General features: G+C 47.4%; 1 protein-coding gene across 1 annotated transcript in view; it reads left to right on the forward strand.

Moving 5' to 3' along the window:
- Positions 1-25,456, forward strand: part of ATXN7 (ataxin 7) — a 129,399-nt gene that overhangs the window by 99,614 nt on the left and 4,329 nt on the right. Inside the window, 9 exon segments of the mRNA XM_027121307.1 lie at positions 8,058-8,307; positions 10,334-10,593; positions 11,070-11,152; positions 15,498-15,763; positions 17,261-17,459; positions 17,801-17,922; positions 22,272-23,235; positions 23,990-24,034; positions 24,036-24,057. Coding sequence (XP_026977108.1) covers positions 8,058-8,307; positions 10,334-10,593; positions 11,070-11,152; positions 15,498-15,763; positions 17,261-17,459; positions 17,801-17,922; positions 22,272-23,235; positions 23,990-24,034; positions 24,036-24,057 — 2,211 coding nt within the window.

Raw genomic sequence — 25,456 nt, forward strand, 5'->3', positions numbered from 1 at the left:
GCTCCGGACGCGCAGGCTCAGCGGCCACGGCCCACGGGCCCAGCCGCTCCGCGGCATGTGGGATCTTCCCGGCCCGGGGCACGAACCCGCGTCCCCTGCATCGGCAGGTGGACTCTCAACCACCGCGCCACCAGGGGAGCCCCAAGGATTTTTTTGTAATAGTTATTAAGAAAAAAAATAGATGTGTCCACCCAAAGTGTGGTTTCACAGATACTGCTTAGGATAATGCTGAATTGGGTATGCCTGGTCAGTCACTGAATTTTATGTATATTATATATATATATACACACACACACACACACATATGCAGTTTTGATATATAGTCTGCCTCAGGCCCTGATCTTAGATGTTTCATAGTGGGTCATAATCCTTGTGAAAGACAGATGATGCCTCATGAGTTGTGTTTGGTGGCCTGAAACTGAACTATGATGGCTACTTTGGGTTAACCGGGAGCTGGGTAATAGTACATAGCAGTTATTTTCAACCTGGATGTCAAAGTAAACAATTCGATTAGTTTTTTGAAAGGGCTGCTTAATGAATGACCCAGCGTTTCTAAACTGAGCTTTTGGTATATGTAATTATTAATTGCTGTGCCTGGCCAAAGGAGCTCTATATGTTTACTGTGTTTTACATTTTATAGCTATGTGTAAGCTTGATTATTAAAAATCCTTGCTTTAAATGGGAGCAGTTATAGAGAGCATTTTCTGTAACAGAGTATGCACTCTATTTAACCTTACCTGACCAAATCTATCCAAAAGTGTGAGTTTCATTTAGAGAAAAAATTGTGAGTTTTAGGAATCATTGCTTTGATAATCCACATGAAATTGCCACCCTTGGATCCATAAACTTGATCTTCACTTTCTTCCTTTTCACCTGCAGTTCTTCCTAAGTGACTCAGTTCTGTCAGGAAAATGAGCCAACTTTTTACTTATAAAATAACTTTAGTTTGAATGAGCATCTTTTTTGGTTGGTGTGTGAATTTATTCATTTTTTTTAAATTTATTTTTAAAATTTTTGGCTGTGTTGATGCACGCGGGCTTTCTCTAGTGTGGTGAGCGGGGGCTGCTGTTCGTTGCGGTGCGTGGGCTTCTCACTGCGGTGACTTCTCTTGTTGCGGAGCACGGGCTCTGGGCTTCAGTAGTTGTGGCTCATGGGCTCTGGAGCGCAGGCTCAGTAGTTGTGGCGCACGGGCTTCGTTGCTCCGCGGCATGTGGGATCTTCCCGGACCAGGGCTTGAACCCATGTCCCCTGCATTGGCAGGCAGATTCTTAACCACTGCACCACCAGGGAAGCCCTATTCATTTTTTTATTTTTATTTATTTTGCGGTACGCGGGCCTCTCACTGTTGTGGCCTCTCCTGTTGCGGAGCACAGGCTCCGGACGTGCAGGCTCAGCGGCCATGGTTCACAGGCCTAGCCGCTCTGCGGCATGTGGAATCCTCCCGGACCGGGGCACGAACCCGTGTCCCCTGCATCGGCAGGCGGACTCTCAACCACTGCCCCACCAGGGAAGCCCCTCCTTATTCATTTTTAATGAATTCTAAACGTTGTTCTTCCGAGCTCTTGATTGAGAAGAGCTTAGTATCTTCCTGGACTGACATGTAAAGTAAATCTATAAACTAAGTCTCTACCACGCTGGGGAAGGTAGAGTAAGTGGTTTTGGTTTGTTCTTCACTGATTTCTGTCTGCTTGGCCCTTCTCACTTGAGTCTGTAACTGGCATTACCTGGACTAACAGGGGGCCTCTTACTTCCTCTGGAGTTCCCAGTACCTGGTCCACAGTCAGCCCTGGGCTGCAGGCTTTACAACTCTGTTACTTAATCCCAACAGCCCTGCAGGGTAGGATTGACAGATGAAGAGTCTGCCAAAGTAGATAGAGTCAGGTCTTTTCCCAGCGTCACCCAGCTAGTTAGTGACAGAACAAGGGTTTGAACCCACATGTGTCTGACTCCAGCGTTCTTGCCCCTTCACGTGATCTTTTTTTTTTTTTTTAAGTTTTTTGGTTCTACTTTGGATTCTATTCAAGCTGGTTAGTTAATCAAGACTGTGCCCAACAGCCTCTGCTGGGAAGGCAACCAGGACCAGGGCGTGACTGCAAGCATGCATAATGGTGTTGGTCTGTGGGGGCCGGCCAGCCTAATCCTATAGAACAGGTATTTCTGTTATAGGTATAGAACAGGTATAACTGCTCCTCCTCATGGGTTCTTTGTAGAGCATATCCATCTGGGAACTTTCTAAGTGATTCTTTTTAGCCAAGCCAGAAAGACAGCTCTGACTGGCACTTTGTACCAAAATTCACTCTTCAAACCATCTTTAATGTTTCCCTGCGGGAAAAGAAACAAATGCAACACTGGCTGACACCCATAGCTAATCTTTAGGATAGCAACTTCCAAAATAGGAAGATTAAATCCACAACAGCCTGGGTTTCCCTTAAACAGATTCTGGATCCCCACCCCAAATTTACCAAAACTCTGTCTTAAACTTGTATGTTCCAACTGTGCCGCCCTTTGTGCTAATAGCCTGCATTTGCGGAGCGCTTGGAAAGATGACATATGCCGCAACCCTTACCATCACCCCTCTGCCTGCCTTTGGACCATGCATTGTGGCCTGCTAATGACACCGCTTAAGGTGGACTGTCATGTGGTCCCGCCTGGGCACTAGAGTCACCCTGCCTGGGGTTGCATCCTGATCCTGCCTCTTCGCTAGCTGGGTGATGTTGGCGACTGACCTGAGTCCTTTAAATCCTTGGCCTTCTCATCTGGAAAGTGGGGATCATGGCAATATCTGCTCTGTAGGAAGATGGTTAGGACTAAATGAGGCAATCCCTATAAGTTTCGTAGCATGGTGCCTGATGGGTGGTTTCCGCCCACTAATGGTAGTGGCTGCTGTTGTTGCAGGTGAGACTTTCCATTAATCAGTTGCTGGGATCATAAAAGATTAGCAAAAGGCTTACTTAATAAGATACCAGAAAAGGGCTTGGAGTAAAAACAGTTTTGTGGGCTTTTCTGAGCTGTTAGCCATTCTGCCTGCTCTTGTGTGATGATCATTGAGTGTGGGACAAATTGATTCTATGCTCCCGAGTGATAATAGGCCTTGCATTATTTTGGCATGTGTGAAATTGAGGCCAGAACACCAAATGATCTCTCTCTTTTAAAAGTATGTATTTAATAAGCAAGTAAACCATATTTGTTGTAGAAAAATTAAACATTGTGCAGAAGTTTTTCAAAAATAGACCTACAGTCCCAGGGATAACCACTTAAAAAAAGTTTGACAAATATTTTTCTAGATTTTTTTCAAGCATGAATGATTTGAAGTGACAGTGTGCTTTTGACTGCATTTTAGGTTTGTGTCCTAACTTTGACACTTACACGTTATATAAGTTATCTTTAGTTTTTTATTTCAAAGCAATGTATATGCCTTTAAAAGATCTAATTATTTGCTTTGAACTCCTTTTTGGTTTGTACCTAGGTGTCAACACTTACATATATATATATTTAAACCTCAGCATGAATCCACAATTATAAGCCCAGTGTTCTTGGTTGCTTTCTATTTTGGAAGACTGAAAGCTGTCCTCTCCCCTGGCCACCTCGGAATCCTACCCTTGCCTGCAGTGGTATCACATGCTCAAGCCACAAGGGAAGAAAGCCCGATGCATCCATCTCTTGCTCTGTCTCTTTCTCCCGGTCTCTGTTTCCAGATCTGTCTCTGTGGTCCCCCCCGCCCCCAACCCCAGCACTGCCACACATACACCGCACACTCACCCGTGTCTGTCCTTCTGTCTCTGCTCTGTCTTTTCACTGTATCTGTGTTTGTCTGTCTGTTGGTCTGCCTGTCTCTCCTGCTTGCTGGAGCCATTCACAGTGCCCTGCTCATTCAGGGACAGAGTGTGCTTTCTCTGGGCTGGTGCCAGACCCTGGAGAGAGGAGTGCTTTGAAAACTCAACTTGGACTCCTCACCAAACCACACTTCAGTTATGCTTAGCATCTGGCCACCAGTTTGTCCACTTAATATAAGGTCCCTAACCCTACCCATAACTTGCCCGTTTCCCTTTTGATCTGGAAACAAACACTTTTTTAAAACTGGAAGCCCAGTTTAAAATCTTAAGAAAAATAGGGGCCCAGTGTGAAAGGTTGGGGAGAGTCCAACTCAACTATAATTTAATTTGTGTTTTCTTCTTTGCTTTCTCGTGAAGGGAAAGCCAAATGCCACCCTTTCCAGAGAATGAGTTACCAGACCATGATGTGAAGGAACAACTTAATTCAGCAGCATGACAGGGATTTGAGCTGGCACTTTTCAGCCAGAATCACAGTTACACGCACGCACGCACGCAGTCTGTTTCAAGTTCTAGTGAATGAAAGAAGTTCACATGATGGATTGCCATTCTTAGTTTTTAAATAGCTTTTATTGTTGCAGTAGAAAGTACAACTTTTCTGAAATGTTATTGATATATCAGCTGACCTTTAATGTTAGAAAGCTTTCACTCTTGATTTTCTAATGCAAAATCCCATATCAAAGAGTTAATAGACAACTCAGGAAAAAAAAAAGCATTAACAGAAGAAAACAGGGAAAGTGGACTATGATGGGGATAGAAAATTGAAAGGACAGGGACTTCCCTGGTGGCCCAGTGGTTAGGACTCCGCGCTTGCACTTCAGGGGGCTCTGGTTCGATCCTTGGTCAGGGAACTAAGATCCCACATGCCACTCGGTGCAGCTAAAAAAAAAAAGAAAGAAAAAATTGAAAGGGCAGACTGGAAGTTGCAGCCAGTTCTGCCATAAGACAGCACACATTCCTAAGAAATTACTGCATTATGCAAAATGACGTAATAAAAACCATAGGAGACTCATTAGAAAAATGGGATAATGGGTACAACACCCAAAACTTTATCAGTGACACCCAGAAAAAGATAGGAACCTAACAAGAATGGTAGCACAGTTTTATGTGTATTAAATGGTTTAAAAAATACATAAATATTCATTCTAACATGACAGTTTTCCTTGAAAACAAGCTGACATGTGCTGTTGCAGGTAGGTGTTGGAAGGGTTTCAGTTTGTAAGCTATTGTGAAGTGGTGGAAGGAAGATTATCTGATATCGAGGAAAAGGTGTAGCACCAGCTGTGTGGATGGTGTGGCTCCTAAGGTCCATGGTGAACTGAGGTGGATGGTGGATGTTTGGGGGCGGGGCGGGGGGGGTGGCTGGGCAGGCTGAGGGTGTGAGCTTTTATTCCCACGTGGCTCAGTTTAGCCAGGTGTCGTTTTCTGCATTTACCTAGTGCTTCTTGCCGATGAAATCTTGCAGAAGGAAATACAAAAATTCTTTTTGCTCAAATTGTTCCTTAGTAGATCAGTGACTTCGGAATAAGTTTACGTTTTCAAAACAAGCATTACAGTGAACTATGTTTAATTCGATTGAGAATTTTCTTTACATCATTTGATATCAGAGAAGATATATCACTTTTACTCTGAGACACCTGCTTGAGAATTCTGATACCCCCCAAATAGTAAAAAGAGTGTATTTCCTAGAAGTCAAAGTTTTGGTTGGAATTTTTCCCCCTCTTTGTACCACAGACATGGTAATTATTCCTTTAGTACACTGCCACTGGGGGTGATTTTTGTGGCTGAACATTTTAATTTAAATATTTAATAATTTTAATGTATATCAGAGATATATATTACACACTTTTGAAACCTGTTGTTTTATAGATGCTATTGTTTTGGAAAACAATAAGAGTTCTGGAAAACACTGAGAGTGGTATGGTACCCTGCTTCACAAAGTTGGGCCATCTGAAAACAGATTGGGGGTAGTTTCAGGTTGCCCCTGATAGAGGGGCACTACTTGCTGGTGATTAAGGGCTGGGGGACAGGAATTCTAACCACCCTGAAATCCTGTACAAGGATTGTTGTGTCCAAAATACCAATGCTGTCCCTGTGAAAGACTGGTGAGTATTAGATTGAGGAGGAGGAAGGAACAGTAGAGTTGATAATTTGAATAAAAGTGTTGAGTAAAAAATAGTATTTTATGTGTCTTTGGTAAGAATGATGAAAATAGTTTGCAGTTGAGGGAAGTTTGGAAAACACTAGTTGAGGACAAGTAGTAGCGGTGAGCTTCATTTAACAAACCCTGGTATATAGTGCCACGTGCCCGGCAGTGTTCTCAGTGCCATAGAGATGGTAATTTACTCAGCTGTGGTTAATGGTTCTTGAGGCATTAGCCTCGTCTAGGGTAGGCTCTCACCATTGACTGCGCAGTGGAATCACACAGAAGAGTTTGTAAAAGTCTGGATGCCCAGGCCACAGAAAAATCAGAATCAGAATCTTTGAAGGTGGGACTGAGGCATCAGTATTTTTTAAGCTCATTAGATTATGCCGATGTGTAGCCAAGGTTGAGAACCACTGCTCTAGGACCATTTGAAAATCACTGTCTTCATAAGAAGAGCCATACCAGTCGGGCAAATGTTAATTGAAGGCCTACTCTGTGCCACGCTGTCGGGGCAGATGACCGAGACAGGAAGCTCCACCATCCAAGGGAGTCGGCAGAACGGGAGACAGATTTTTACAGTCCTGGCTGACAAGTGCTGATGCTTGAAAGTATATTCAGAGTGTTTTGGGATCACGGAAGAGAAGGAAACTAATTTTTTTTAAAGAAAACCTCAGGTGCCAAATTTGGGAAATTATTAAACTTGTTATTTTAGCTTTCCCTCCCTTACACACTACTTTCATATCTGGCGGGGGTGGGGGGAAGCAGCAGGCACTTATAAATTACTATCAGTTTAGCCTTCCTAACCTGCTTGTAGCCTTTGTGTGGTCTAGTTGGAGAATTTGAATTCTGCCTGTAGATAGCATAATGATTTTGTCCTGGTGTAGAGCAGGCTCTTTAGTACCTCATACAGCGTCATTGAGCTATTGCCCTCCTGGGAATAAGTCAGCACAGCTTCACAGAGAGTCTCAGGACTGATTTAAAAGGACCTTTGGAAATAAATCCTTTACATGATGGTTGTAGTCAAATTGATTCTAATATGCTTAATTTAAAAAATACTCATATAGCTTCCATATTGTGATAAATAAATGTTGGATCACATACATTTTAAAACTTAAGAGTAAAGCAAACGTGTTTTAAATTACAAGTTCAACTAAAGGCAACTACTGAAGCTACCAGCTTGAGGTACTTAAGTAGATAAAGTTACTAAGTAATTTACTTGTTTCCGATGGTAACATTCTTCAACAGCTCTCGATTTATTTAGTGTGGGTTGCCTTACTCTGAGAAAACCTGATTCTCTAGTGGATAGACTTACTTTCAGTTAAGCCTGAGTAGTCCTTACTTAACCATGAATTACTTCCTGGTATAAAAAGCAGGCTTAGCTATTTGTGGTATTTTTGTCTTGCGCCTTTGGCATCCTATGGTGTGAACAAGAGCTGTGCCATCTGTAGTCAAGTGAGATTATTTAAAAGGGGGGGGGGGCGTTGGGAGTGGGGAGTGAAGTGATTCACTGGAAAATTTCAGCACAGATTCTTAGGGAACGATAAGATAACCCTAGAAACATTCTTATTTGGTGTCATATACTGGTGGGTAGTGACAAAAAAAAAAAAATTAAGGTACAACTTGTTTCTTAACATTTTGCTGTTTTGAAAATTGGAGAGGTACTACGCTAGAAAGGAAGAAAGAATTCCGTGCAGTGGCAATTAGCAGAGCTCTGCAGATGAATGAATACTTTTCCCCTCTCTGACTACAAGTTGCAGTGAGGTTCATTTCTAAAATGCAAAACCCACTCTTCTCAGGGTTAGAATGTCTGTTTCCTAATGGTTGTCTATGTATGATAAACCTCTTCAGGCCGAGACGTTTCCTAAGCAGAAGGACCAGTTCCTAGAATCCAGAATAAGTCTGTGGGGTCTAGATAAGCCATTTCTGAAAGCTGCTGAGTTTAATATATTTTCACTTAGTGACACGTATTTGAACCTAAATGTGTTGATTTCCGGGGACTCCCGCAGGGTTCCATTGGAGACTTGCCTGAAACAGTGTCTTTCCCCCCCCCCACCCCCCGCCCTTTTTGTGTTCCTTTTCAGAAAGAAGACATAGCTCATCCAGCAAGCCTTCTTTGGCCGTTCCTCCCACTTCAGTATTTTCCTTCTTCCCTTCTCTGTCCAAAAGCAAAGGAGGCAGTGGAAGTGGAAGCAGCCGTTCTTCCAGTGGAGGTGTTCTAAGTGCATCCTCGTTAAGTTCCAAGTTGTTGAAATCGCCCAAAGAGAAACTGCAGCTCAGGGGGAACAGGCCAATGCATCCCATTCAGCAAAATAGAGTCCCCCATGGTAGAATGTGAGTATGGCCCAGAGGGTTCTTAAAGCTCACCTGCCAGAAGTGGAACTGTGTACACGAGTAGCATCTGAGAGTGTATGTGCATAATGTGAAAGAGAGCCCACTTTGGGGAAAATTCAAATATATGTTGTTGTTTCTTTTTGTTTCCCTATTATACCTTGGGACACTTTATAGAGTCATAATAGCAATAATAATACTTATCTATTGATCCTTTCTTGTGTGCCAGCTATTGAAATTTAGCTAAGTGTATTGTCATTTACTTATCACAACAACCCTTTGAAATAGGTATTGCTGTTATCTCCATTTTCTGGGTAAGGAGAGGGAAGCGTGATAAGATTGAAGAACTTTAGCCACGGGCCCCTCAGGTCAAACAGGCCTGGGGTTCAAATCCCGCCTCTATCATTTCCTAGCTGAGGGGCCTGGCCAAGGCCCTGTTTATCTCAGAGTCTGAGATAACGGCCCCTGTGCAGGGTTAGTGGGGGTGGCAGGATTCATGTATTAGACTCAAGCACCTGGCTAGTGTCCGGCCCACAGGAGACCTTAAAGGAACGGATGCTGGTGCCGCCGCTGAGGATGACAGTAGGAATAAAAAGGTGAAGAGATCCCCAGAAGCTGTTCTAGGATTTTCTGGGGCCTGCACAGCAAATAGGGAAGCAGTGCTTCCTCCCACCCCCAGTCTTGGGTTCACATCCAAGCCCTGATGAGGGGAGACTGGAAGAAGTTCACACCACCAGGCAAGGCCTTGACGAGCTTCCCTGGTGGGCCTGTAGGCTGGCAGGCTCTTTGTGGGTGACATGAGGGAGCAGCCGTGCACTCCCGTGGAAATATATCTTGCCCCATCACGGCATGCTTCGGCCTTGGTGGCAGGTGGCTTTTCCCTGGCCTGCCTCCCTTTCGGAGGGTATGCCACACATCGCAGTCCCAAGGTCTGATAACCTGGTTAATCTTCGGGCAACGGCCAGCACCTGCTCTTGCGCACGGACCCTGCCAGCTGGGAGAGGCCGTGGCATCTTGCAGTGTCTCTGCTGCTCTCGGGCTGTTCCAGGTACAGCTGTTTGGTGCTATTTGTCCTGGTTGTTAAGCCCGCAGCCTCTGCTCATCTGTCAGAAGTACAAGTACAGGAAGCTTGGCTTTCATTCCTGGAGCTGTCAGAGCGCCAAAGAAAATGCCAGTACAGTGTGTAAGCCATTCGCCCGCCTACCAGCTGTTAGAGCACCGACGCCACTGGGCAAAGTGTATAAAACCTCATCAGTCCAAATCTTCTTTATTTGTAGCTGGGCTCTAGACGGGGACCAGGCTAACTGTTAGCTTCGTACCAACATTTGCCACCCAAATGACAGTATCAGTAAGATTCCAGAAAAAAGTCAGTTCTTGGTTAGCGATACAGGTATTCAGTGCTCACCAGCTGAGTGTCAGGCACTAAGATTCCAGGCTCCTATAGAGAAACCTTTTTCAGGGACTGGAGAATTACCACTTCACTGACACATCGTATCCTAATTAAACATTGGTCTTCCTCATTGACAGAGGCAGAGAGCCTCTTCTTGGAGATACATTGTTAGGCACATTTGAGTTCTTCCAAGTCCTTAGTGACATTTCTTGGAAATGTTCTCTAATTTCAGTTGTTCTTTTCTCTGCTCACTCATTTTACTTGATGGATCATTTCTTAAAAATGACAGCTCTCGAAAGATATCCTCTAAAGGTCCTGCAGTAGTCTTTGGTCCTTTTAGACCTTTTCATATTTTGCTTCTTGCAGGAATTACATTGGGTAACGGGAATGACGATAGACCAGGTAAATTTGATGGTTCCTCTGGAGCTTTCTGCCTCTCCAGAAGGGCTTACAGACTGAGTAAAAGTCTTACTGAGTTTTCTGCGCAGCCCTAACAAATTTTCGTAATGTACCTTTGGGAGCCTAGCTCTGCGCGGTGCACAGGTAGACCCAGGCTCTGCCCTCGTCCCTCTGGCTCACCAGTCACCCTGGGCTGCTGGGGCACTCAGGTGCTGGTGTTCTCACTTCCCCCTACGACAGCATGACGCCCTCTGTCAAAGTGGAAAAGATTCCTCCGAAGATGGATGGCACACTACTGAAATCTGCGGTAGGGCCAGCCTGTCCTGCTGCTGTGAGTTCCTCAGTCAAGCCTGGCCTTAACTGCCCCTCAATACCAAAGCCAACCTTGCCTTCGCCTGGACAGATTCTGAATGGCAAAGGGCTTCCTGCACCGCCTACGCTGGAAAAGAAGTCAGAAGATAACTCCAATAACAGGAAATTTTTAAATAAGAGATTATCAGGTAACTTCACATTTTCTCTCAGTATTCCTTTCTGTATTAATTGGGCATTCCTGGGAGAGCAAATCAACCGTTATCTGTAAGTCCTTTTTTTAAAACTGGCCAACTTCAGCTTAAGGATGAAGTTCCTTAAGTAGTGTCTTCGAGCTCTTCATTCTTGGTTTTAAAGTGCACGCGTGTAGGTAGGTGACGTAAAAGTAGCTTTCTAGTGGTGTATTCCTAAATGGAGTAATGAATAATGCTGGCTTAAACAGTCTCTTTCCTGTCATCTGGTGGCGAAAGTCCCCACTCTCTTAGAGATGTCATGGCTTTTTTGTGGCGCTCGTACATTGTGTATTTTATATTTATTGATAATGTGGTAGATTTTCTTCAAGTTATAATTAGTCTGAGATAGGAGAATCTCAGATTTCTCCTATTTTCTTATTTTCAAAATAAATGAAGCAGCGTTTGACATTGTAATGTCTGTGTGCTTTTGACAGAAAGGGAGTTTGATCCTGACATCCACTGTGGGGTCATCGATCTCGACACCAAGAAGCCCTGCACCCGATCTTTGACATGCAAGGTAGGGGGGCTCCTGGGCAGAGCCCGATGCTCCAGGAAGCTTGGGGACCTGGGCTGCACAGCACTGTGCCCCAAGCGTCTCTCACTCACAGGGCATCTGTTCTGAGGGTTGTTCTGAATTTTTAAGTGAGGGAATGACTCCGTTTTGATGAAGAATGCCTCAAGTTCAGAAAACGTGGAGCCTGTTGTTATAAACTGCTATCTTAAGAGGGGTTTTGCCTTCAGTGAGCCTTACTGTATGCAGGGGAATGGTGTTTTTTCCCTAATCAATCTGTTATTTTCAAAGCCTTTTAATATTTCCTCATAGAAATTTAATTTGAGAGGCTCCCCTTTACTGTGGTTTAAATTGTACTGACTTGGAATGAGTCCAGACATTTCCTTTGCATATATGTGAATATTCTTAAAATGTTTGTGTTATCTCTGGTTCTTCAGTTTTACAGCTACTTTAAAAATATCTGTGACTTTGAGATAGCTTTATTTTTTTAGTTCTAAAAAAAATGCTAGGTACCACATAATCTAATGTATATGTAAAACCCAGGAAAATGTAAAGATTCCCCCTTTCTATCCTGAGTTTTCCTTTGAAATGCCAGTATGCTAGTGAGAAGGCGGTATATTTGCTATAAAATAAGGGTTAACATGGGGGTGGCCTCTGGCTTCAGTAGACCCCCTTCATAAATGAGCATATATGCTTATGTCCCCAGCCACCGTGCAGAAGGGTTCAAAAAGTATTAAGAATCATTGCCTTGAAGTAATTTTAAAACACTTGTTTGGAGGAGGAGGTTAAAAATTATAAAAATTAGTGTTGTTCTCTAAAAATTAATAAAATTTTTGATGTATTATTTTAAGTTTTACCAAAGATTATGTTTGAATAAAGAAATTCAGACTCCACTCCAGCCCTAAACAGTAGAGGAATGTTAAAATCTTCAGAAACGGGAAATGTTATTTCTCGGTAGTTCTTATTTTAATTTCAATTTCTAATTTAATTTTAGCGTGTGGATTTTATCTTGCAACAATGGTACTGAATCTTGTGAGGAACTAGGTTGGTCAAAAGCACCTTTAAATACCTAATTTTTAAAGAATTATGGATTCTCTTCCCAGAGGAAGACATATATACACATATGTATTCTGAATTTTGCATTTTATTTCAGAGGTAGATGGTCATCCCCACTCCAGTTGCACCATTGAATCTCTAGGTTAAAAACTCCTCAGGACAGATTGCTTTGTTTTATATAATATTAACTGAACACATTGAGTGGTGTGTTGTTTGACGGTAGCCAGTTGAGCTCTGTAGAATCATGTCCTGTTCAGCTGCCACTGAGGGAACTTGTGAGTGTGTGCCTCAGCCCTGCTCCACGCCATGTCACACTGCCAACCCCTCTCTGCTCTCTTCCTGCCTGCCTGGCTCTCAGAAACATAGATTTCTCAGTATTGTGACACGTGTGGTCAATGAAGGATGCTAGCTTTACCCAGGGTGCTCTTTTTTAATCGTCTGTGAGGCATGCTGGTGAACCAAAAGCTTTATCAACTCCGAATCCGCAAGGAATTTGACCAGCCTTCTTCCTGAACCTTCATTGGCTTTGTGTCGATCCTGCATTTTTCTCGCATCTTCCTTTTTAAGTCGTGTATGCTCTCCATGTGTCCTGTTAAGGGTGTCATTACCATCTGTAGCAGGGTGCTAAGCCTGTCTTTGCATTAGTATGCATCTCCATCCAGGCATGCCGTGAGTTCGGCATAGAGCTGGCAGAACATGCAGCATTGTGGCTGGCCTGCACTTGCACAGAACACCCTTACTTTCTTCCCGTGTTCTGTTTGTCAGTGCTTCTCCCTCTGCTTGCCTCTGTTGCGGCCCGAATCCATTCAGCGGTGGGCCAGTAAACACACTGGAATGCTTGACATGCAAGCGGCGGGTCTTGCGTGTCAAAGGACCCAGCTGAATGTCCCCCACGCTGCTGCCCAGATCTCTCCTGTCTTAGACTGAGGACGTTGTCCGTTCTCTCAGCTGTCAGGGCATCTGCTGCTGCCCACTCCTGTCCCTCTGTCGTCTGCCTGCCACCCTCACTGTCCCCTCCTCACTTCCTCATCTGTCCAGTGTTCTGTTCTGTGTCCTCTGTGCCTTCCATGCAAGTAGATGTGGGTTCCTCTCAGGGTAGGAGCATTTACTGCACACATCTGCGGGCACAGACCTCCTTCTGGGCCTCAGAGGATACAGGCTTGAACAAAATCAAGGCGTGGCTCCTGCCCTTTTGGGGCTTACAGTCTAATGGAAGAGATGAAGATTAACTTGGTAATGACTCAAGTAACTGTAAAAGTTACCACTGAGGGGTAATAAAAAAAGAGAGGCCTGTGTAATGACAGCCTTCACTAGGGGAACTGAGTCAGGGAAGGCTCCTTTGCTGTGGGAATACTGGGCTGAAATCCATATGATTTGTCTGGGCAGAAAGGGGTGGGAGAGGCAGAGGAGACAGGCTTTGTGAAGGCTCTGGGACGGGGCAGGACAAACAGCTTAGGGTGTGAAAGGCAGCCAGGAGGCGGAGGCGGCACCTGGTGCCAGAGGAGCAGGGGGCGGGGGTGCCCCGGGCCTCGTACAGCTGCTCTTTATCCTGCGAGCCTTGGGCAGCCCCCCACAGAGTTCTGATGGGGAGGAGCGGGCATCAGGGTTGCGGCTGGAAGGTTCTTCAGAGCTCAGGGCAAATGCTATGTTCTCTTCAAACCAAGCTGGGAAAATACTGATCGTCTCTGCCTACTTTCTTCACTTGGTCTTTCCGCGTCTTCTAAGCACCAGGGGACACGCAAAGGTGAGGAGAGGCTTCTGTGTCATCTGTCTGGAGAGACAGGCAGGTGGACCCCCAGTGATGTTGTATATTTGTTTGTTCATTCAACATGTATTGGGGGCCATTATTTTTATCTGGTTTTTGTTTGAAGCGTTTATGGCGTGCCAGGTGCTGTACTAGGTGTTGGTACAGCACTGAACAAAGCAAAGGTCCTTGTCTTCATTTAGGGTTACTTTCTTGTGGATATATTACATATTAAAGAAAACCAAGTAAAATCTTAAAAAGAACCTCAACACAGTATTCTAACTATCTGTGCCAGGTTAGATTTTGGGCGAACATAGTTTGCAGTGTATGTGGTACGGACGTAGGTTGTTATTGAACCGCAAAAGAGAATTAGAAGCCTAACTCCCCTTAAAATCCCTTAAATTGTAGCGAAAATGTAAGCCTGTAGAGCAATACATTTGTATAATGTGTGTATAATGAACACACAGAAAGTATCATTTGTAGTATTGTTGTAACATAGAAGAGGGAAGGATTTATGTAGATGAACGCATATTTGGGAGGTGTGATTTGGCGCTGCTGTGGTTAGCGGCTCCTTGCATTTTTTTCTTTACAGATGGAGGCCCTAAGCAGTATGGAGTGGTCAGGTTTACTTGACCATTCTTCTTCTCGAGTAATTTCACATTTCTCAACAATGACCGTTTTGGGGAGGTCCAAGAGGGAGGGGATCTAGGTGTACATATAGCTGATTCACTTCATTGTACAGCAGAAACTAACACAACATTGTAAAGCAGTTATACTCCAATAAAAAGAATGTGACCATTTTTAAATTCTGAGGTTAGACATCGTCTCTGGATCCAAAAATCCTATCCCGTTTTCTTGATTCCCATAGGGAGTGTCTCTCGATAGGGACTCAGATGCTGGTTTGCGTCTTCTCCTGTGCACAGCCTGTCTTCTTTTGGCCTCCTACTCTTTAATCCCCCCAGGTCTCCCTCGGCCTGTCTCCAGGATGCTGTGAGCCCCTTTCTCTCTGTATGGCATTGTCACAGGAAGAAAGAAACAGTTGTGTTTAATTTTTACTCTCTGGCAGTTAGTGAAAGAAGACTTTGTGATACGTATTTTATGGAATAAGTGCTTCTCCCCTGTTAACGTTTAAAACTCTAAATGGCCCAAAGGGGGCTTTTCTAGCGGAGTTGGTAACAGCTCCGATCAATGAATAGTTCCTGTCGCACAAAACACGACGACCTGTTACCTGTTTGTATCTACTGTTTGCCCCTCGGTTACATACCTGGTGGCATGGTTATTTAACATTTCTTCTTTCTTCTGGTGGAAATAACATCACCAGGTTCTTACACATTTGGAGGCTGGAATATCTGCTTCTAACTATTAGGAAAAAAAAAAATCATACTCAAGATTTTTAGCCTGTCAGATGCTGAGCAGCCTCTGATTAAGCTAATGCTCCGAATTGCTGTTTCATTGGCACTGGTGTTTTTGGATGTATGGCAGAAAAAGTGATGACTGCGATTCCTCCATTTCTGGTTGTTTGTTTTTGTTGTTGTTGTTTTTGGTCTGTAGACACATTCCTTAACCCAGCGGAGGGCTGTCCAGGGTAGAAGAAAACGATTCGATGTGTTGTTAGCCGAGCACAAAAACAAAACCAGGGAAAAGGAATCGATTCGCCATCCGGACTCTCAGCAACCAACGCAGCCTCTCAGGGACCCGCATCCCACTCCTTCTAGAACTTCACAGGAGCCACACCAAAACTCTCACGGAGTGATTCCTTCCGAATCAAAGCCTTTTGTAGCTAGTAAACCTAAACCTCACACCCCCAGTCTTCCAAGGTAAGCCCCGTCCAACAGCTCTCTCTCCCTCTTTCAGAGAACAGACGTGCAGACTGTAGAGCCCTGGTGTATCGTGATGTCGAGGACAGACATCAGGCTCGCTGCGAGAAGAGATGTTTCTCTAATGGGGTTTTACTTTAAGAAAAAAGAACGTTCATCACTGAGTTTCAACCAGGACTGTTTGTGGCCAAATGCAAGCAGCAGAGTAAAGCTAGAATTATCTGTTCTGCCCTTGCTCAGCGTTCGGTGTCTCCTGACCCTGTTGAGTAGGGCTGCGGCCCGGTTTCTGCCTGCAAGTTAGTGACGGGAACATTTCACATGGCTTTGGCAGCCATTTCCCATTCATTTATCTCGCTTCTTGCAAAACACAGCAGTTGGGATTCTTGCTGGGGGTAGGCGTTCAGCCTGCGTCTTTACAGCATCCATTTACAGCGTGTTTTTTCATTCATTCATTTGGGACTCTGGCCTGAGCGTGTAGGAGTCATTTGAGCTGTGTAGTGAGCAGCAGGTCAGAACTTAGACACATCCCTTGGAGACAGTGATGGTGGCCTGAATATATGTGTGTGCGTGCTTGTGTATTTAACCCAGTTGAAGTAAAGGACTTTGTACCCACTTTCCAGAAAGAAGGGGAAAAGAAAGGCATAGAGAACGAGGGTTTTGAGTCTGGGCCGAGGGCTTGTGCTTAGCAACGTGCCAACCCTTGGGTGCTCTTGCTTAATTAACCTTTTATCCTCACGTGTCTGATTCTTGAAATGGTCCTGTGAGGGGTGGAAGTGCCTCCGTCTTGGAAACCTGAGCGTGCCCGTGAGCCTGTCCCCACGTGGGCCCCCTGGTTTCCGAACAACACGGTTGGAGGAGTGATCAGAGGAGGTGCCCGAGAATGTGGCCAGGCCCAGGCTGTCGATTCCTTTGCAAGTCCTTTCTTTGACCAATTTCATTAAAGTTTTTCCATCTATTAAAAAATAGGCTTAAGTCTAGAAACACCAGGCCTTTATGTGTGTTGGAAAAGCACACTGCTGTCCTTGAGTTACACACTCTAGATTACCCACATAAAATGGTAAAGCTACCTTCTTTTATCACTTCCTGTCCCTCTTAGGTTATTTTCGAGCACATTACCAATTACCTCATTGATTGCCTTAGTCACCCAGTTCCAGGTGAAATTTGAAGAGGAATCAAAGAAAGAATTCTCTCAAACTCCACATGTATTTCGCCTTCTTTGGGGAGAATAGGAGGCGGACCAGGTGGCTGTGGAATAGAGAAGTGGTTATAAGTTACTTTGGTTAGACTGGGCAGACAGCTGCATTTGACATCGCGCGGTTCGGGAGAGAGGACCCTTCACTCCCAGGCCCCCCGGATCAGCATCTGTGTCCCTAGTGCTAGTGGTGGAGCCCAGACCTCCCCTGATGGTTTTGGAGACATTGTTGTATCTGAGTTAAGGCGGCTGATTCCCATACATGTGATGTGATCTGATCAGTGCTGCACTTTCTACTCACTAAGGCCTCCAGGCTGCCCTGCTCAGCAAGGTGGGAGTGCCCCCATTGACCCTCCTCCAGTCCATGAATCTCCACACCCTCCCCTGCCTGCCACTGAGCCAGCTTCTCGGTTGTCCAGTGAGGAGGGAGAAGGCGATGACAAAGAAGAGTCTGTTGAAAAACTGGACTGTCATTATTCAGGTCATCATCCTCAGCCAGCATCTGTAAGTTCCACATCCGCCCCCGCGCCAACCCTCCCCACGCCGCAGGGACGGGGCACTGCAGGGGGGGGTGCGGCGGGGACCTGGGCATGCCCTCCGGTCCGTGTGGGGCGAGGTCAAGGTGCGAGTGCAGCTCAGAGCAGGGCGCCCCGAGGCGGCATGCACTCGGTCGGGCGCGTCTCCTGCTCTTTCCGTTCTCTTCCATGACACTCAGGGCCAGGCGTTGTCACACTCGTGCTTCACAGCCCTCGGTCCTCAGTAAGCGCCGTCTGTCCTGGCCGCTTCTTCCCGGGCCGCACGCCCTCGGAGTTAGCGAGTCCGAGCGTGTGCTCTCTCTCTTGCAGTTTTGCACATTCGGGAGCCGGCAGATTGGAAGAGGCTATTACGTGTTTGACTCCAGGTGGAACCGGCTTCGCTGCGCCCTCAACCTCATGGTGGAGAAGCATCTGAACGCGCAGCTGTGGAAGTGAGTGCCCGTCCCCCCACCTCTGTGGGCGGGTGGCGCGTTAGGGCTGCATCCTCTTTGTTTCTTACGGGGCTGGTTTAATGAAGGTAGTGGTCTCTGAGATGAACACATGGCCTTTGACCAGCTCTGGAGGAAGGGCCCTCATCATTCATCCACTCACTCTCGGAGCAAATGTGTCTTGTTCTCGGTGCTGGGGTTTCAGGCCGAGGGACTCCCAGATGGACGGAGCTCACATTCTAGGTCAGGGAGAAATGCGAAAGCCAGTCAACAGAACATAGAGCTCATAGCTTGTCGTAAGGGAGAGAACAGAAACGCTAATAACCTGTAGCGCTTACTGAGACTACTGTAGGCCAGGCACCTTAGCAAGTACAGTTTTCACACCTTGCTGTGTCACGTGGCCTGGATTATTCCTGTTTTACAGGTAATGAAACTGAGAAGCAAGGTCACACAGAATGTTAGAGGTAGAGCCAGGGTCTGCACCCACCTAAGAGCTGAGATGGGAAAATAACAGGATGGAGGGATTCATGGAGAGCCTGTCTTAAGGGGCCCTTGAACTGAGATGAATGGATGAGAGAGAGCAGCCGTGGGGCTGGCGGGGAGGAGTGGGTTCCAGGCAAGGAGAACCGTATGTGCAAAGGTCTTGAGTCAGAAAAGAACATGGCTTGTTTGAGAAAGAGCAAGAAAGCTCCTGGAACAAGAGGGGATCCGAGAGGTCAGGTGACACTGAAATTGATTGATGGCACTGAGGAGCTGCTGAGGGCTTTAGGGAAAGGAGCCATTTGCTCTGGTTTACAGTTGAAAGTAAGGCGATCATCTCGTGTGGCCTTATGCACGCCGTTTCCCCAACATGATTTTAAGTGGAAGAACAGTTCCATGGCCCGAAAGGTTTATTAGCTCAGCCTTTCCTAAAGTAAAATAGTTTTTGTTACTGCAGGACTTCTCAAAGCCTTTAATAGGCACGGTCCGTCGTAACTCTCAAAGCAGAGGATATCGTGTATAATGCGGACTGTCTCCCAGGCTCTTTTGACCTGGGAACCTCTTTTAGGGGAGCATCCTGGGGACTAGCGTTTGGTGGAACCTACTTCGGGAAGCACTGAGCTTTGCTAAAGGGGGCTGTCCGATAATACTTAGTCATCCCAAACCCTCCATTTGGGCGTCATTTATTAGTGCCTCCCTGAGTGGACTCTGCGAGTACATCTATTTTTGCCTCTCTGCTTTGCTTGCCTGATATAGTCAGAGGGAGTTGTCAGAGACCTTGGGTAGTCCAAAATCTAGAGAACCACCCCCATGCTCGTTGATAGGACTTGCACTTGTTCACGGTGAAGACCAGCCCCGCAGCAGTGTTGCTCTGCTTTATTTCACGTTTCTTCCTGGTTCTTCCTAGGTAAGAACCTTTCTGAAGGAACAGTGTTCTGAACCACAGACAGACTTGGGCCATGGTTTGTTGGGATTCTTTGGGGGGTGGCCTCACATCAGAAAACTTTAAAATGCATGAAATCTCAGCTTCTTACTGGTGGGACCTGGAGAGCTCATTGAGCTCACAGAACTATGGGTTTAATGTACTCCTAAGGGTTTAGAAGGGTCCTCAGAATTTTTATCCCCATTATGTTGCTAAGTGGTTTATGGCCAGTGGTTTGGGTTGAGAGAGTTTCGGTTCCTAATGGCTTGCGTTGGAGAGGTTTTCTTCCTTGTGCTCTGAACCTCTGAAGAAGCAGGTCCTGAAGTTGATTCCACTGTCTGTCTCTGTTCTGTCAGAGGCTCACTGCCTTATCCGTCACTTGCTCCCATTGAGGAGGAAACTGTTCTTTCTGTTAACGTGACCTTTGGTTTTGAAAAAGTCAATTCGGTAGAGACAGACGGGCCACTCAGTGATGAGCTGGCACACGGGCCTGGGGCAGGTAGGAACTTGAAGAGAGGTGCCAGGCCAGGTGCTTGAGGGAGTAAATGCTGCCGACAGGGGAGTGAGGGGAGCCTGGCGCAGGCCACCCCTGAGATTTGCCGGGAGTGGCTCGGCACTTTTCAACCGGAAGAGAGCTCTTCTTCAGGTGGCATCTTTGAGGCACTCACGGAAGGTCTTGAGGTCGGCCAGGTCCCATCCTACTGGCTCAGCCGAAAGTCCTCCCTTTTGCAAAGAGCCCCGGCAGCACTCTTCTCAGCCCCTTAGCCTTGAGTTACTGTGGTTAACTTCGGGATAAGTGGAGGTGCGATTTGAGCCTGGCAGTGAAGTACGTTATCTTCAGTGTGTGGAGTCTCTGGGCAGCAGTGAAAGTAGACCAGGTCTTCCTCTGGAGCATTGCAAGCTCCTGTGAGCTCTGTCCACTGCTTGTGTGCTGTGACTGGGGATGACTATTGCACTTCCCCTAAGGAGGGGTTGGGATGGCTGTCAAAGGTTTTGTGGTTTGGGTTTTCCTTTTTCTAATTAATTTTTTAGATTGGTAATAGAGTCACTTGGCTAAAAAAGGAAACATGAATATAAAGAGGCATACAGTGAAAAGTTCTAGTCCCCCTGGCCCCCATACTCCTCTGTTTTCTACCCACTCCTCACAGACAGAAGCAGTTTTATCAGTTGCTTGTGTCTCTGAGTTCATGTGTGCAAACACAGGTCAATATGACTACCTCTTCTTTTTTTGTCTCTTCTTTATGCAGAAGGTAAGAAATGACTTAAAAGAGCTTTTTTAAGAGAAACCGGCCATGTCATCCAGAGAGGTCCACATCCCTGCCCCTGTGGAAGCCTTTCCTTTTCACAGGATTTGGTTGTAGCAGCCTGGCCCTTAGGCCCGTCTTCCTAAGCCACCTGGTGGCCATGAGAAGCCACTGCGCCCAGGGAGCCGGAGCCCCTGTGCTGCGTTTCGAGCAGAGGTTCTCACAGGTGCCGTTGCCCTGGGGATCTTGTTGAGATACACACCACGACGAAGGAGGTCTGGGGTGAGGCCCAGGGACTCAGCGTCTCTAGTAAGCCTCTCAGGTAATGTCAGTGCTTATCCTTCGTGAGTAGCATGGGGGTAGAGGCTGGCTTCTCAACCTTGGCTGGAGTCTCCTGGAGAGATTTGGAATTTACTAACGCCTGGACCTCACCCCGAGATTCTGGTGTGGCCCGTCTGGGTGTGGCCTGAACTCCACAGGTGATTCTGATGTGCAGACACAGTTGGGAAGCACTGACTTAGGGCCAGAGCCACACTTTTGAGTGGGAGTTTTAAGGCTGGGCTGCACACTTGGCAGTTGTTGATACCGTTTATTAATAACTATAGTCCTTCTCAAAACGCATGTGGAAAGCCCTTGGGCAGCAGTCTAGGCCAGCGCTCTCACTTGAAGGATGAGGGACCTGGCCCCCGCTGGTACGGCGCCCGGATCAGCCAGAGCTGCCCGTGGAGGCCGGGAGCCGGGCAGTCTTGGCACTTGGCTTCCAGTCAGGCCGTTTGCTGTTTTGCATCTCAGTGTTCATTATGCCACAGGGGTTTCTGAGATTTTGGCGCCGTCACGTTTTAAAAATCAGAGTTAAAATAAAAGCCAGGGTGAGGGCGGCGGGGTGGGGGAGTCCTTCCTGGTTTGACTGTTTGAATACATACTTTACCCAAATATTATAGACAGAGTACACTGTTAGCGCACCGTGAGCAGAAGTCCCCCTGAGATCTGGGGGCTTTGTTCCCTTGTACAGGCACGTACAGGCTCTCAGGCCAGTAGCTGGGACCGAGCAGTTGTTATTAACTAGCTGCGCCCTTGCTTTTTCCTCGTTCTTTCATGAGTTGTCTCAGCATTTGAGCGCCTTCTATGTGCCAGGCACTGTGCTGGATGGACAGTGGTAAATCAGCTGTGGATCTCTCCGTCTGCGGAGATGCTAGACAGTGATCATCGGTCACACGTTAAAACTGCCAGAGTCTTCCAGAGTCTGGGAACAGGGGGCAGTGCGGGAATGAAGCGAGTCAGGATGGTCAGGGCAGTTTTCCTAAGAAAGTGATGATGGGGGCTGAAACAGAAGTGTGAGCAGAAGTTGGGGTGGGAGTGCTGTAGGCAGAGATACCCAGGGTCTCGCTTCACGGCCCGTTCTCGGAACTGAAGGAAGATCAGTAGCCAGGATCACGGAGTTCGGGGTGCCAGATGGGAGGGTGCGGGGTACATGCCTGCGGCTGCAGCACCAGTGAGGCGCACGGCCTTACAGGCCGTTGTTCTCATAGCGCAGGAAGCCATTAAGAATTTGAAGGGGAAAAGTGACCCTCTGTGTGGCCCAGCATCTCAGCGCGATCCCTGTGACCAAGGGGTGTGTTCAGTGCCAGAGGTGAAGGGGGTGTCCTTCTGAAAGTTTCCACGAAGGGCAGTGGTGGACGTTGCTCAGGCCCTCTTTTGTTTCGCAGGAAGATCCCGCCAGTGCCCAGTACCGCATTGCCCGTCTCCACACGTGTTCCTCACCGGACAAACTCTGTGCCGACATCACACTGTGGGGTCAGCTGCCTGGCGGCAGCCACCGTATCCCCCTCCCCTGCCCCGCTCTCGTCCTCCTGCATCTCCCCCAGTAGCAAGTCGGTACCAGCTCATGGAACCACACTGAACGCACAGCCCGCCGCCTCCGGGGCCGTGGATCCCGCGTGCAGCATGCAGTCCAGACAGGTGTCCTCCTCCTCGCCCTCCCCCTGCACGCCCTCCGGCCTGTCCTGCGTGCCCTCCTCCCCCATGGCCAGGAAACCTCAGAAGTTGAAATCTAGCAAGTCTTTAAGGCCCAAGGAGCCTTCTGGTAACAGCACTAACTGTCACCACGCGAGTAGCAGTGCCGGCAGCGGCGGCTCAGGAAAGAAACGCAAAAACACTTCCCCGCTGGTAGTCCCCTCCCCCTCCCCCTCTTCTCATTCCATGGAGTCTTTTAGGAAAAACTGTGTGGCTCACCCTGGGCCTCCCCACCCCACGGCGGTAGCCTCTCCCCACGGCATCGGCCTCAACTGCGTGGCTGGCAAAGCGAACTCGGTGAGCGGCCGGCACGAGCAGCCCGGGCGGGGCGCCCCCGGCGGGAGCCCCGGCGAGTCCATCAAGAGGATGAGCGTGATGGTGAACAGCGGCGACTCCACACTCTCCCTCGGCCCCTTCGTGCACCAGGCCGGCGAGCTGCCCGTCAGCTCTCACGGCGCCTGCTCCCACCCGCACACTCCTCTGGACAAGCTCCTAGGCAAGAAAAGAAAGTGCTCGCCCGGCTCGAGCGGCATCAACAGCAGCAGCGGCAGGCCCACCAAGGTGGCCAAACTGCCGGCCCTGAACAACGTCCATGTGAAGCACGCGGGCCCCAGCCCGGGGCCGCCAGGACTGGCAAACAGCTCCCTCCTGCATCAGGTAGGACAGGGCCTGGGAGCCCCGTGGGGAGGCCCGTGGCCCCTTCCTTGAGATCTTTCGTCAGCTCGGAGATCTGTGTGGTCGGGTTGGTGGGTTTGCCTAAAAGCCAATGTCCAGCTTCGTGGGGTCTTTTAAGAAAAGGATGAGTTGATGGCCGGACGGAGGTCAAACAGGCTCCTCTCTGCCTGACTCTGTGATAACTCGGAGGACGCTCCTGGGTGAGGAGGCCACGACAAGTGCGTTTCGGCACTCATGCGTGATGGCAGACCCCTCCCCGAGGCCGGCGGGCCATGTTTCCCGGAGAGCAGTCCTTCAGTGTGTTTTTCTGAAGAAAGCTGGGCTAAAATCAAACTGATCTAGAAAGGGATGATTTAAATTTGAAAGAGACCGTTTAATATTTTTCCCATCAAAGAATTTCAGAATTTTAATTTCCTTGTTAATTCTCTCCCTGTTTTTCCTCCTCCCTGTTTTCCGAGGAGGCAGGAAAACAGCATTTACTGTGGGCAGAGCAGAAGACTAAAATCTTGTTTAAGTTAACAGATTGAAAAAAATCTGAACGTGACCCATTTGTAGAGAAGGGCTCTCTGGCCTTCGGATTCATTGCTGACCATGGCTTTCTCGGGCGCTACCTTGTCTTTTCCCCACTCTTCCCCCTGCTGCTGTTTCCTCCTGGCCTGCCCTTCTGTGGCCGCTTCCTCCAGCTTCCTTTCTCGCCTGTCCAGGTCTTCTCTCATCTTGTTATTTCATTCAGCAGGATACCTCCTGTCCTTGCTTACAAGCAGGAATTTCAGCGGTGTCACCCCCAGAGCCCTACTTTAAAATGTGAGCCTCTTTTTTGTTTTGTTTTGTTTTTTTCCCTTCCTCATCTTCAAAACTGAACTTAAATGCCAGGCTAGAACTTTTCCAGAAAATACCAAGAAGTTTGTTCACGTGATAGAAGTTTCCCTCCAATATCTGTGTGAATTAATACTCAGTGCCAAAGGTATGGGGAAAACAATTACGCACAAATTTAGGTAGCAGCTGCTTCAATTCTCTCTGAGCCACAAATACATATGGGCTTATTCGTGTGTTGTTTGGGTCTCTTTGAACAGGGGTTCCTGGACAAGAGAAACCTCCTTGATTTGTAGTTATTCCTTCTAGTTTAACGATAAGCATAAAAACGCAGTGCAAACACTGTAAGAATCCATCCCTTAATAACTCCCTTCTGGGTGTAGTTTCCTGATGCACATGAATCCCAGGAGGGATGTCCCACTGCCTCGGGATGCCCACGCCAGTGTCACTGAGCACGCCGTCTTCACATAGACGCCGCTGCGGACCTTACTGCCCACCAGTGTCAGAAGGCGAGGAAGAGGCAGGGCGGGTGCGGCAGAGAGTGACAGTGTCTGTGGGGATTGGGGGAGTGGGAGTCTCGTCTACACAGAGCAGCTGCTCCCAGAAGCTTGTTACCAGTTGCAAAGAGAAACTGCTGATCTGGACTTGCGTGAGAAATTTGACCATTTTCGAAAGCTCTGTAGTTTTTCCTTTTGTTTTGATCTGGTGAAGCCCACACGTTTGCCAGCGAAGTTTGGCTCATGAGCTGCCAGTTTGCCACCTCTGATTTCCACCGTCTGGGGGGCGGGGGTGGGGGACTGTGTCCCACTAGGACAAACAGCCTAAGTTTGGGTTCTTTTCCTTAAAAGCAGTTTCATGTTAAATTTGTATTTGAGAAAGATTTTCTCTGCAGTGGCATACTTTCTATTATGCTGCACAGATTCTAGGGGGGCCCATGGCTACAGATCAGAGGATGGATGAACCTTGCGTATTTTTACGTCTGTGATCATTTATCTGCAAGAGGGATCCTGTAGCTTTCTTCAGACTATCAAAGGGACCCATGACTCCAAATGCTGTAAAGAAGGCTGCTTCTTAGACCAGTAGGGACCTGAGCTCGCTGTTCTCCACGGAGCTGATTTTAAAGCAGAGATAACTGAACTGGTTGGAATCCCCTCAGCAACGGAATCAGTGGGACCTGCTGGGGAGCCTAGGAGATGGGGCTGGGTGTGAGCCCAGCCCCCGAGTTGATTCTTGGGCTCTGCCACCAAGGACCTAAAAATAGCTCATGTGGGACTGTGAAGGCCAGAGTCCCCTCTCCCCGCCTCAGCACGGCCTTGGGTGTGAGTTTTCACACCTGTGTGGTGGCCCATTTGACCTTGTTCACGTCTCAGTTGACAACCTGGAATACCTT

Source organism: Aethalodelphis obliquidens, unplaced genomic scaffold (assembly GCF_003676395.1).
Source record: "Aethalodelphis obliquidens isolate GAN/ISIS:26980383/991018 unplaced genomic scaffold, ASM367639v1 scaffold22, whole genome shotgun sequence".
Classification (NCBI taxonomy): domain Eukaryota; kingdom Metazoa; phylum Chordata; class Mammalia; order Artiodactyla; family Delphinidae; genus Aethalodelphis; species Aethalodelphis obliquidens.